General features: G+C 45.3%; 1 protein-coding gene and 1 pseudogene across 1 annotated transcript; both read right to left on the bottom strand.

Moving 5' to 3' along the window:
• The window catches only part of LOC116353051 (germ cell-specific gene 1-like protein), a 34,364-nt pseudogene extending 25,066 nt beyond the window's left edge, over positions 1–9,298 (bottom strand).
• Positions 9,299–9,567: 269 nt separating this feature from the next.
• On the bottom strand, positions 9,568–13,512 carry LOC109879294 (ubiquitin-like protein ATG12). Its single transcript, XM_020471475.2, has 4 exons — positions 13,327–13,512; positions 12,358–12,494; positions 10,541–10,603; positions 9,568–9,776 (listed from the first exon to the last, which is right to left on the bottom strand). Exons 1-4 carry the CDS (start codon positions 13,487–13,489, stop codon positions 9,717–9,719), a joined length of 423 nt encoding a protein of 140 aa, XP_020327064.2. The 5' UTR covers positions 13,490–13,512; the 3' UTR covers positions 9,568–9,716.
• Positions 13,513–13,523: the final 11 nt, after the last annotated feature.

Raw genomic sequence — 13,523 nt, forward strand, 5'->3', positions numbered from 1 at the left:
GAATATTATATTTCCTCTGGGGGGACAGGGTTCTGTTGTATGGGTTCTGAGTTGGGCTCTCTGGGGGACAGTAGAATATTATATTTCCTCTGGGGGGACAGGGTTCTGTTGTATGGGTTCTGAGTTGGGCTCTCTGGGGACAGTAGAATATTATATTTCCTCTGGGGGGACAGGGTTCTGTTGTATGGGTTCTGAGTTGGGCTCTCTGGGGACAGTAGAATATTATATTTCCTCTGGGGGGACAGGGTTCTGTTGTATGGGTTCTGAGTTGGGCTCTCTGGGGACAGTAGAATATTATATTTCCTCTGGGGGGACAGGGTTCTGTTGTATGGGTTCTGAGTTGGGCTCTCTGGGGACAGTAGAATATTATATTTCCTCTGGGGGGACAGGGTTCTGTTGTATGGGTTCTGAGTTGGGCTCTCTGGGGACAGTAGAATATTATATTTCCTCTGGGGGGACAGGGTTCTGTTGTATGGGTTCTGAGTTGGGCTCTCTGGGGGACAGTAGAATATTATATTTCCTCTGGGGGGACAGGGTTCTGTTGTATGGGTTCTGAGTTGGGCTCTCTGGGGACAGTAGAATATTATATTTCCTCTGGGGGGACAGGGTTCTGAGTTGGGCTCTCTGGGGACAGTAGAATATTATATTTCCTCTGGGGGGGCAGGGTTCTGTTGCATGGGTTCTGAGTTGGGCTCTCTGGGGGACAGTAGAATATTATATTTCCTCTGGGGGGACAGGGTTCTGTTGTATGGGTTCTGAGTTGGGCTCTCTGGGGGACAGTAGAATATTATATTTCCTCTGGGGGGACAGGGTTCTGTTGTATGGGTTCTGAGTTGGGCTCTCTGGGGGACAGTAGAATATTATATTTCCTCTGGGGGGACAGGGTTCTGTTGTATGGGTTCTGAGTTGGGCTCTCTGGGGGACAGTAGAATATTATATTTCCTCTGGGGGGACAGGGTTCTGTTGTATGGGTTCTGAGTTGGGCTCTCTGGGGACAGTAGAATATTATATTTCCTCTGGGGGGGCAGGGTTCTGTTGTATGGGTTCTGAGTTGGGCTCTCTGGGGGACAGTAGAATATTATATTTCCTCTGGGGGGACAGGGTTCTGTTGTATGGGTTCTGAGTTGGGCTCTCTGGGGGACAGTAGAATATTATATTTCCTCTGGGGGGACAGGGTTCTGTTGTATGGGTTCTGAGTTGGGCTCTCTGGGGACAGTAGAATATTATATTTCCTCTGGGGGGACAGGGTTCTGTTGTATGGGTTCTGAGTTGGGCTCTCTGGGGACAGGAGAATATTATATTTCCTCTGGGGGGACAGGGTTCTGTTGAATGGGTTCTGAGTTGGGCTCTCTGGGGACAGTAGAATATTATATTTCCTCTGGGGGGACAGGGTTCTGAGTTGGGCTCTCTGGGGACAGTAGAATATTATATTTCCTCTGGGGGGGGCAGGGTTCTGTTGTATGGGTTCTGAGTTGGGCTCTCTGGGGGACAGTAGAATATTATATTTCCTCTGGGGGGACAGGGTTCTGTTGTATGGGTTCTGAGTTGGGCTCTCTGGGGACAGTAGAATATTATATTTCCTCTGGGGGGGCAGGGTTCTGTTGTATGGGTTCTGAGTTGGGCTCTCTGGGGGACAGTAGAATATTATATTTCCTCTGGGGGGACAGGGTTTCTGTTGTATGGGTTCTGAGTTGGGCTCTCTGGGGGACAGTAGAATATTATATTTCCTCTGGGGGGGCAGGGTTCTGTTGTATGGGTTCTGAGTTGGGCTCTCTGGGGGACAGTAGAATATTATATTTCCTCTGGGGGGACAGGGTTCTGTTGTATGGGTTCTGAGTTGGGCTCTCTGGGGGACAGTAGAATATTATATTTCCTCTGGGGGGACAGGGTTCTGTTGTATGGGTTCTGAGTTGGGCTCTCTGGGGACAGTAGAATATTATATTTCCTCTGGGGGGACAGGGTTCTGTTGTATGGGTTCTGAGTTGGGCTCTCTGGGGACAGTAGAATATTATATTTCCTCTGGGGGGACAGGGTTCTGTTGTATGGGTTCTGAGTTGGGCTCTCTGGGGACAGTAGAATATTATATTTCCTCTGGGGGGACAGGGTTCTGTTGTATGGGTTCTGAGTTGGGCTCTCTGGGGACAGTAGAATATTATATTTCCTCTGGGGGGACAGGGTTCTGTTGTATGGGTTCTGAGTTGGGCTCTCTGGGGGACAGTAGAATATTATATTTCCTCTGGGGGGACAGTGTTCTGTTGTATGGGTTCTGAGTTGGGCTCTCTGGGGACAGTAGAATATTATATTTCCTCTGGGGGGACAGGGTTCTGAGTTGGGCTCTCTGGGGACAGTAGAATATTATATTTCCTCTGGGGGGGCAGGGTTCTGTTGCATGGGTTCTGAGTTGGGCTCTCTGGGGACAGTAGAATATTATATTTCCTCTGGGGGGGCAGGGTTCTGTTGCATGGGTTCTGAGTTGGGCTCTCTGGGGGACAGTAGAATATTATATTTCCTCTGGGGGGACAGGGTTCTGTTGTATGGGTTCTGAGTTGGGCTCTCTGGGGGACAGTAGAATATTATATTTCCTCTGGGGGGACAGGGTTCTGTTGTATGGGTTCTGAGTTGGGCTCTCTGGGGACAGTAGAATATTATATTTCCTCTGGGGGGGCAGGGTTCTGTTGTATGGGTTCTGAGTTGGGCTCTCTGGGGACAGTAGAATATTATATTTCCTCTGGGGGGACAGGGTTCTGTTGTATGGGTTCTGAGTTGGGCTCTCTGGGGACAGTAGAATATTATATTTCCTCTGGGGGGACAGGGTTCTGTTGTATGGGTTCTGAGTTGGGCTCTCTGGGGACAGTAGAATATTATATTTCCTCTGGGGGGGCAGGGTTCTGTTGTATGGGTTCTGAGTTGGGCTCTCTGGGGACAGTAGAATATTATATTTCCTCTGGGGGGACAGGGTTCTGTTGTATGGGTTCTGAGTTGGGCTCTCTGGGGACAGTAGAATATTATATTTCCTCTGGGGGGACAGGGTTCTGTTGTATGGGTTCTGAGTTGGGCTCTCTGGGGACAGTAGAATATTATATTTCCTCTGGGGGGACAGGGTTCTGTTGTATGGGTTCTGAGTTGGGCTCTCTGGGGGACAGTAGAATATTATATTTCCTCTGGGGGGACAGGGTTCTGTTGTATGGGTTCTGAGTTGGGCTCTCTGGGGGACAGTAGAATATTATATTTCCTCTGGGGGGACAGGGTTCTGTTGTATGGGTTCTGAGTTGGGCTCTCTGGGGGACAGTAGAATATTATATTTCCTCTGGGGGGACAGGGTTCTGTTGTATGGGTTCTGAGTTGGGCTCTCTGGGGGACAGTAGAATATTATATTTCCTCTGGGGGGGCAGGGTTCTGTTGTATGGGTTCTGAGTTGGGCTCTCTGGGGACAGTAGAATATTATATTTCCTCTGGGGGGACAGGGTTCTGTTGTATGGGTTCTGAGTTGGGCTCTCTGGGGACAGTAGAATATTATATTTCCTCTGGGGGGGCAGGGTTCTGTTGTATGGGTTCTGAGTTGGGCTCTCTGGGGACAGTAGAATATTATATTTCCTCTGGGGGGGCAGGGTTCTGTTGTATGGGTTCTGAGTTGGGCTCTCTGGGGACAGTAGAATATTATATTTCCTCTGGGGGGACAGGGTTCTGTTGTATGGGTTCTGAGTTGGGCTCTCTGGGGACAGTAGAATATTATATTTCCTCTGGGGGGACAGGGTTCTGTTGTATGGGTTCTGAGTTGGGCTCTCTGGGGGACAGTAGAATATTATATTTCCTCTGGGGGGACAGGGTTCTGTTGTATGGGTTCTGAGTTGGGCTCTCTGGGGACAGTAGAATATTATATTTCCTCTGGGGGGACAGGGTTCTGTTGTATGGGTTCTGAGTTGGGCTCTCTGGGGACAGTAGAATATTATCTTGGTATCCATCTGATGACAGTGGGACTGTATCTTTCTGTTCACCACTATTTAAAAAAAATGTTATCTTTATTTAACTAGGCAAGTCAGTTAAGAACAAATTCTTATATTCATTGACGGCCTAGGAACAGTGGGTTAACTGTATTATTCAGGGGCAGATTTTAACCTTATCCGCTCGTGGATTCAATCTTGCAACCTTTCGGTTACTAGTCCAACGCTCTAGCCACTAGGCTAGCTGCCGCTCCAGAACCCTTAACTTCCAAATACCTGAACATTCTGAGTAAAACCCTAAATTCTTTCGATTAATCCTTTCTAAGAAGTGACCCACTGGGCACACACTGGTTGAATCAACATTGTTTCCATGTCATTTCAAATAAATGAAATAGACGTTGAATTGACGTTAATGCCCAGTAGGGATTGATTAAAATCGCATCCCATTTCTTGTGAATGACACTGGGTCAGCTTGTCGCTCCTATCTCTGTAGTAAAACTCACATGGGATGTAATCCCTCTAAATGGATTTACTCCCAAATCTATTTCCCAGTGTCTACAACACTAAGGTATTTATAACATAACTCAGACAGGATCAATCACCTGTGTTACTAAGTGTATGTATTTGTTTATTCACATGCATATGTGTGAACGTGGGTGTGTATTCACGTGCATGTGTGTGAGCGTGTGTCAGGTGAGCCTCCTGCTGTGTGTGAGCGTGTGTGTCAGGTGAGCCTCCTGCTGTGTGTGAGCATGTGTCAGGTGAGCCTCCTGCTGTGTGAGCGTGTGTGTCAGGTGAGCCTCCTGCTGTGGTTAGCATGTGTGTCAGGTGAGCCTCCTGCTGTGGTTAGCGTGTGTGTCAGGTGAGCCTCCTGCTGTGGTTAGCATGTGTGTCAGGTGAGCCTCCTGCTGTGGTTAGCGTGTGTGTCAGGTGAGCCTCCTGCTGTGGTTAACGTGTGTATCAGGTGAGCCTCCTGCTGTGGTTAACGTGTGTATCAGGTGAGCCTCCTGCTGTGGTTAGCGTGTGTATCAGGTGAGCCTCCTGCTGTGGTTAGTGTGTGTATCAGGTGAGCCTCCTGCTGTGGTTAGCATGTGTGTCAGGTGAGCCTCCTGCTGTGATAAGCGTGTGTGTCAGGTGAGCCTCCTGCTGTGGTTAAAGTGTGTATCAGGTGAGCCTCCTGCTGTGGTTAACGTGTGTATCAGGTGAGCCTCCTGCTGTGGTTAGCGTGTGTATCAGGTGAGCCTCCTGCTGTGGTTAGCGTGTGTATCAGGTGAGCCTCCTGCTGTGGTTAGCATGTGTGTCAGGTGAGCCTCCTGCTGTGGTTAACATGTGTATCAGGTGAGCCTCCTGCTGTGGTTAACGTGTGTATCAGGTGAGCCTCCTGCTGTGGTTAGCGTGTGTATCAGGTGAGCCTCCTGCTGTGGTTAGCATGTGTGTCAGGTGAGCCTCCTGCTGTGGTTAGCGTGTGTATCAGGTGAGCCTCCTCCTGTGGTTAGTGTGTGTGTCAGGTGAGCCTCCTGCTGTGGTTAGCGTGTGTATCAGGTGAGCCTCCTGCTGTGGTTAGCATGTGTATCAGGTGAGCCTCCTGCTGTGGTTAGCGTGTGTATCAGGTGAGCCTCCTGCTGTGGTTAGCATGTGTGTCAGGTGAGCCTCCTGCTGTGGTTAGCGTGTGTATCAGGTGAGCCTCCTCCTGTGGTTAGTGTGTGTGTCAGGTGAGCCTCCTGCTGTGGTTAGCGTGTGTATCAGGTGAGCCTCCTGCTGTGGTTAGCATGTGTGTCAGGTGAGCCTCCTGCTGTGGTTAGCGGTGCTACAGTACGTACTGAACACTGCAGCTACAGATCTCTAACTGGATTCATGTATGGAGTTATAAAGTGTTAATCTCAATCTCACTGGATTATACACAATACAGACCAGGGAGCAGAGAGGACAGAACAAAACCCCAGGATTCATCTGCATTCCTCACACCCAGCAGATTACAGCTCAGAGCAAAGTTGTTTTCAATGAGGGATGTGGAGGCAGGTTTGAAAGGTTAGATGAAATATGTACAGTATCATAAACCTTGGGAGAATAGGGGAAGAGGCCACATAAGTGGCCAGAACGTACTGCTGGGATGATCAACTGACAACTTCTTTGTAAACAGTTGATTTGGAGTTAAAAACAAAATCAGACTGGCATCTTTTGGGTGTTTGGCCATTTGGGAGCACTTGGATGAGGGTTGTGATTCGGTTTCAACCCAAGTGGGCATGACGAGCAAGGCAGACTATCACCGAACACACACAAGCATGCACACATACAGAATACACTTTCTCTCACACACACACACACACACACACACACACACACACACACACACACACACACACACACACACACACACACACACACACACACACACACACACACACACACACACACACACACACACACACACACACACACACACACACACACACAGTCAGAAGACAGCATGTCATAAATGGCTGGCAGATGTCACCATGGTGTTACAGTTGAAACAGTGTCCTTCTACTTGTCTAACACTTAGATGGGTACTTGAACCAAATGAATGCAGTTCAGACTCCCTTGGACATCCAAATGTTTAGATAATAGCTTAGGGCTGGTAGGACCTGTAGGGCTGACTAGTGATGACAGTAACATGATATACATATGATCACAGTGAAGCGTGGGTCAATAAGTTAGGAACTGGGTGTGTTGAGAGTGCCACAGGAAATGACATCACAATTACACAGGTGACAGTTAGTTACGTAGGTGGCATACCTGTGGTGTAGGGTTCACTGTTGTTCTGCCCACAGTTCCTCATCTTGACTGGAGACAGGCAGAGAGGCTTGACCACCTTGTGAGTCCCTTCACACCAGTAGGAGGTGCAGAGAGCCAGGATGGACAGGGCCAGAGCCAGAGTGGTCAGGGTCAGGGACAGCAGGGAGCGGGACCGACGAGACATGTTCTCCAACATGGCCACACCGGGAGGAGGGGAGAGGGTAAGAGAAGGTCAAGAAGGAGGGATAGGGCAGGAGGAGAGGAAGTGTAAGAGACTCAGGGCAGGGGAAGGAGAAGAAGAGGATGAAGAAAGAGATGGACAAAGGGAGGTAGATGGGATATAAGTATCAACAGCAGTATGTGAGGATGAGGTTGTTATTGGTGATGTAGAGGATGATGAAGAAGATGACAGTTCTGGTGATAGATTGAAATCAGTGAAAGAGAGTTTCAAAAAGAAAAAACAGAGTAAAAAACAAGAGAAGATAAAAACAATGTAGAGAAAAGATTAGAAAATGGGGACAAAGGGAAAGCAAGAATAGAGAGAGAAGGGGAAAGAGAGTCGGATAAGATTCTGTCAAGGTAAAAGAGATGGACAGAAGGGACAAATGAACAGAGGAGAGGGGTCACACCAGGAGAAAAGAAAGGGATGGTAGGAGGACATGTCTGTCCGACAAGGACTGAAGGTTTATGCTGTTATAGATCCCTAGGGCTCTTCACTCTAACCATTCAACAGTAATGGGAGTCAATAGATCACTAGTCCCTAGCCGCCTTTCATCATAAACTTTAGAGAGCTATCGGATACGCTATCTAGATCTCTGTCGCCTAACTTTTCACTCTAGTCCTACAGTGAGTTTTGATCATACAGACTTGATACAGATATTATCAGATCCAGCCGTAAAACGTATCATCAAATGGAGAGATTATTGGAATACATTCTGCTTTGGCGTACAAGTGTTTTCCATATGATCACATCTTAGGGCAGATACAGTATATCTTACTCACAGTAATGCTCAGGGTGACGGGTCGTACAGGTCCAAGAGTTCACTGTGTGTTTGCATATGGTTATGGAGTAATCCATACCGTTCTGTGACCTGTACCACGTTATTAACTTTCTACTTCCTGATTAAGAGGTTCTGGCCTGCCTCTACCTCTCACGGCATCCTCCTTACGATTTAAAGTAGAGTAGGAATAAAATGGAGGGAATAAAATGTACAGATTACTTTTTTTGATGAAATCATTAGTTAAGCCTCTGATCTAAATCATTTTTCTGGTAGTCCATGTTAATCTGCTCTAATCTGTTTGTGTTAGGTGTGTTAGAGTGTGAAACCCACTCTGGCTCTCTCTGCTGGTCTCTCTCTCACACTGTTTGCGATCCCTGCAATGTTAACACAGGACAGATTAACCAGTTAGTATGACTGCCGATCACTGTAATATCACTAGAATCTTCAAGTCAGTCTCCGTGGGAAGTATGGGTGCTGAAGGACCCCTTGAAAAATCTGGGAAAAAAAAAAAAAAGTTTAACAAAATAGTACTAGTTTTACTAGTTCTGTATTTATCGGACCGATATAGCCGCCTGTAACGCAGGCAAAAACCCGCACCCCCAAACTACTTCCCACGGCTATGTCCGGTGAAAAACTTTTCAGATTTGCAGGTATTGTTTACAAAGCCCATTATATTCAAGTTTAATACCCAACACATTCTGTAGCAGTCAATAAACTAAAATCCATTGGCATAACAAATGGGCAATAAAAAATGCTAAACACAAAATGACCTACTGTACGTTAAAAACACAGTGCATTTCACTATACCTGCATTTCGCAACACCCACAATAACATCTGCTAAAAATGTGTATGCGACCAATAAAATGTGATTTTCCCTATAATCCTCAGTTACCAGCAGCAACATTCTCTTTCAGTCATTTCAGTTGCAATTTTTCAATTTTTTTGAAAGGAAGGACTGGACAGTACAAGACATATAAACAACCATACAGAGCGCATCAGGAAGTACATCATTTTTTTCTCCATGTCAAACTCTTAACAGCTTACTCAGTTCTAGGAACTACTAATTCTTAGCCTGAAATTTGGCACCAAATCGAAACTGCATCGTTGCCTCACTACAAAAGAAACAGAAGTCTATTTTTCTCTTGAGACAACATCCATCACTACAATGCAATCTTTCTACTGCTATCTTTTGCTGACATTAATTTTCCTCCATCACAGGCTTTCCTTCCTATCCTCTTTCATATTTTTCTCAGTCCTCTACGATTTGCTGAGACATTTATGTTGACCAAGCAATAACTTTGCACACATTTCTTGGTATTTTTGTTATCCCTGGTTTAACCCAAGTACTCCGCACTACTCCTCTCTCTAATACCCCTTTGTCAGAATGAGCAGTTTTGACCCTTACCTCTCTGGCCTGATGCTCCCCTCTCTCTTTATCCTTCTTTCCCACTCTCTCTCATGCTCCAGGGTGAGTGTGATTCCCCCGCCACACTCCTCCTTTTTCTGTCTTTCTTGGGAATTTGTGTCACAGACCCATCCCGAATCCATGTAATCCCTCTAAGTCCATCTGTTACTGTACTTTCTCCCATATCAGTCTCCCTCCCTCCCTCCCTAGTACCCCCTCTACTTTCTTGACTAACCTCAACTCAACTTTCACCCACTCTTGGCACCATCCCATGTCATTACAGTGTTTGTGTTTGAATTGTTGCACTCATCTCAATCTGTGTGGGGTTATATTTAGTGTAAGTATCCTAGCCGGACAGGTTATGCCCCCTGTGCAAAGCCAAATCTTGACATTTTCCTATTAATGTCTATAATTGTCTGGAGACAACACAGGGGACAGAGTGGGTTTACTTTATATAGTCACAATTTATTTACATTGGGTTATGTACAGCAAAACAAACAAGAAATTAGCAATGACAACATTGGTTTAGGCAAGGAAGGAGTATAAACAATATTGTGTGTGTATGCGTTTGAACTGAAAAGGGCTAAAGACTGTTAACCCCAGGCTTGAGATTTACAGTAATGTAGAACAAGCTTCCCATCGCTGCCAAAACACTGAAAAACACAGAGGGTAAGAGTTACTCTTTTAGAAGAATAGGAAAGGGAGCACAAAACATCAGCTGAAGTATTTAGCGGGTATTCGGGACGGTGGGACGGTCAAGGCCATGGGTCAAGAGGGGGTCAAGTGGACACTACCACCCTGACCCTTAGATCAGGAGAACTGTACCTGATAAACCTTTAGCATTTACCCAAGTGTTAACAGGTCTGAAGAGAATTAGATAGTAAGTCATATGTGATGCTGGCTCTGTCATACAGGCTTGCAATGAGAATAGTGGAGCTTCTGCCAAACACCTATACAGTTCCTTCTGATCTGTAAACACTGAAGGGGTAGCCTTGGGCTAGAGGATATTTTGGAACCAAATTCTCAGAATCACCTCACATCTTTTCTCACATAGTCTTGTTTATGATATTACAGATACCTTAATGCATACTTTTACATTTTATTATGATCTAAACATAAAAATAAAACATTTTCCGTGTTACTAGCCTCTCAATGGCTAATACATAGCATCAGCAATCCAGGGTTTATATACATCCTTGGTGAATAATCCAGGCCTGTATTGACATAACACATACAGTAGTGTACTGGCCCCAGGGAACAGTAGTCACTGTGAAGATAAGAACAGCTCCATCTCACAGGGAACTGCTCACTTAGACCTCCCTCCGGTGGTCAACTAACTTACCACAGGACAAATAGATAACAGAAAAACTGCATTTCCCAAGGCCTCCAGAAATGATTTCAAATTAAAAGTACTCACTTGAAACAGGACTCCTACTTCCTGATCAGGCGAGGGAGAGAATGACTGGTTGACGTAAATGAACTGTGTGGAGAGAGAGATTTTCATTATTATCTATTTCACTTGCCAATAAAGCCCATTATGTGTGTGAGTGAGTGAGTGAGTGAGTGAGTAATGGGTGTTTAGAATCATTGAACAAGCTGACGCACTATAGTCCCAGATCAAAGGCCACAGTGGGTGCATATCAAGGGGCCAGGATGCTTTCTCCAGTTCATACCTCAGTCACAGACAGAAGGGGTAGTCCAGACATGTCACAGGGGCTATAAAGCTGAAGCATCCGTTAAGAACGGTCAGACAGGGAATTGGTTCCAATCGTTTTTCCACCATTCATTTCTCTTAGAGGATTTTTAGAAACACTTAAATGAAGGGCTGTGTTTCATGTAGACTTCCCCTGGCATGACGCTTTAATAACCATGTCAATATCTCTCAGACAAGGTTACTTTTATCAATATATTCACCTCTATTTATCCTCAGATTCGAACATGCTAATTAGCATCAGACTAGGCACTCTGCAAGACTACAAATCCAAGCACGCTTCTGCACGTCATCTCTAGCTGGCACCTTTGCTAACAGGTAAATTTTAAGAAATGTTGCCAATTTATTAATTACAACATATTAGATAATTACTCCAGAGATTCTTACCTTTGCCTCAATTCGGCATTTGTAGTTCTTTATAATAGCCACATTAGCAGATAATTAGCATTTCATTTATTGAGGGGTAAATACAGGCAAATATATTGATAAAAGTCCCCATGTCTGAGAGAAGTTTCCACGGTTATCAAAACGTCACACCAGAGTAAGTGGTGTGGGGGCTGTGCTTTGGCAAAGTGGGTGGGGTTATATCCTTCCTGTTTGGCCCTGTCCGGGGGTGTCCTCGGATGGGGCCACAGTGTCTCCTGACCCCTCCTGTCTCAGCCTCCAGTATTTATGCTGCAGTAGTTTATGTGTCGGGGGGCTAGGGTCAGTTTGTTATATCTGGAGTACTTCTCCTGTCCTATTCGGTGTCCTGTGTGAATTTAAGTATGCTCTCTCTAATTCTCTCTTTCGGAGGACCTGAGCCCTAGGACCATGCCTCAGGACTACCTGACATGATGACTCCTTGCTGTCCCCAGTCCACCTGGCCGTGCTGCTGCTCCAGTTTCAACTTTCTGCCTTATTATTATTGGACCATGCTGTTCATTTATGAACATTTGAACATCTTGGCCATATTCTGTTATAATCTTCACCCGGCACAGCCAGAAGAGGACTGGCCACCCCACATAGCCTGGTTCCTCTCTAGGTTTCTTCCTAGGTTTTGGCCTTTCTAGGGAGTTTTTCCTAGCCACCGTGCTTCTACACCTGCATTGCTTGCTGTTTGGGATTTTAGGCTGGATTTCTGTACAGCACTTTGAGATATCAGCTGATGTACGAAGGGCTATATAAATACATTTGATTTGATTTTGATTTGAGTAAGCCTACACAAAACACAGCCTTTATTTTAAGTGTTTCTAAAAATCCCCTATGGGAAGAATGAATGGTGGAAAAACAATTGGAACCATTTCCCTGTTTGACCGCTAGGTTTTATGGGTATAATGACTCATACTGTGATACTCTATAGGATCGTGCTAGGCTTTACTTGCTCCCACTGTAAAACGACACAGATGAACCATCGTAGGTTAGTTCTAAACATATCTTTGCCTCATTGGTGCATATACCAGCGGTATCACCTGTCCACTTCCTCTAGCTGAAGGGAAGGAGGCAAGAGGCAACTATTGAGAAGCACGCACAGAATAACTCACCAGCTGTTCATTGGCCTCCATCTTGAGGAATCGAGAGATGAATTGAGAGAGTGATTGCACTGTCCTCCCTTTCTCTACCGACCATTTCTTTGTCTTCATGATGGGGGTGTCTCCTACTGCCTTCAACAACACGTCAACTTGGGAGAGGAGGATGAAGGGAGAATGAGAGAGACAGAATACATGTATATTTTGCATAGCATAACAATAGACTGCTAGACTAAAGTTAATACCCTGATCTGTTATTGGTCACATACACATGATTAGCAGATGTTATTGCAAGTGTAGCGAAATGCTTGTACTTCTAGTTCCGACAGTGCAGCATTATCTGACATGTAATCTAACAATTCCACAACAACTACCTAATACACACAAATCTAAGTAAAGGAATGGAATACGAATATATATGGAGGGGCAATGACAGAGCGGCATAGGCAAGATGCAATAGATGGTATAAAATGCAATATATGAGATGAGTGATATGTAAACATTATTAAAGTGACTAGTGATCGATGTATTAGCCACATAATTTTGCAACCTAAACTATCATAGGTTTGCAGCTATGTTATAGTCAGCTGGAAAAATAGGTAGATCTTGGACAGTGAAATCATTATAGCCATGACCATGACACACGCCGTAATGTCTGAAAGTGGATTTTGGCATGTTCTATGTAGTAAGAAACGAAGAAAAAAGAAGATGTCTCAGCCTTAAAGAAAAATGTGTATAATGTGTTAAAGTAAGAGGTAAACATAGTTTGAAATGCAAGCAAACTTGAACCATTCAGCCAGCGCCCGCCCTACTTAAAACGTATGAACATCCCTGACCATCGATTCGCTGTTCACAAAATTGTTTCAATTATATTGACTGAGACAACTGTCAATCAACCTCTTCCGGGTCAGTTTGCTTGTAAACAGAAAGCACGATATCTTACTGTCATTTTAACTGTGAGTCAAACACTCGCTCATAATTTACTTTTTTTCTTATCGTCTGCCATCCCCGAGTCTTCCGTAGGCTGTTGTGGGGTTGAAGGCTCATCTTTTTGCGTTTCTGTGGGAGACTCTGCCTTGTCAGACATCCTCAGCAGTCCTAGTGCACTTGATTCTGACACGCACTCGTTATGGGGAAAACGCTGCATGCTATTGGCCGAAACCAATGTCAATGCTCAATGC

Source organism: Oncorhynchus kisutch, linkage group LG2, assembly GCF_002021735.2.
Source record: "Oncorhynchus kisutch isolate 150728-3 linkage group LG2, Okis_V2, whole genome shotgun sequence".
In the NCBI taxonomy this organism is placed as follows: domain Eukaryota; kingdom Metazoa; phylum Chordata; class Actinopteri; order Salmoniformes; family Salmonidae; genus Oncorhynchus; species Oncorhynchus kisutch.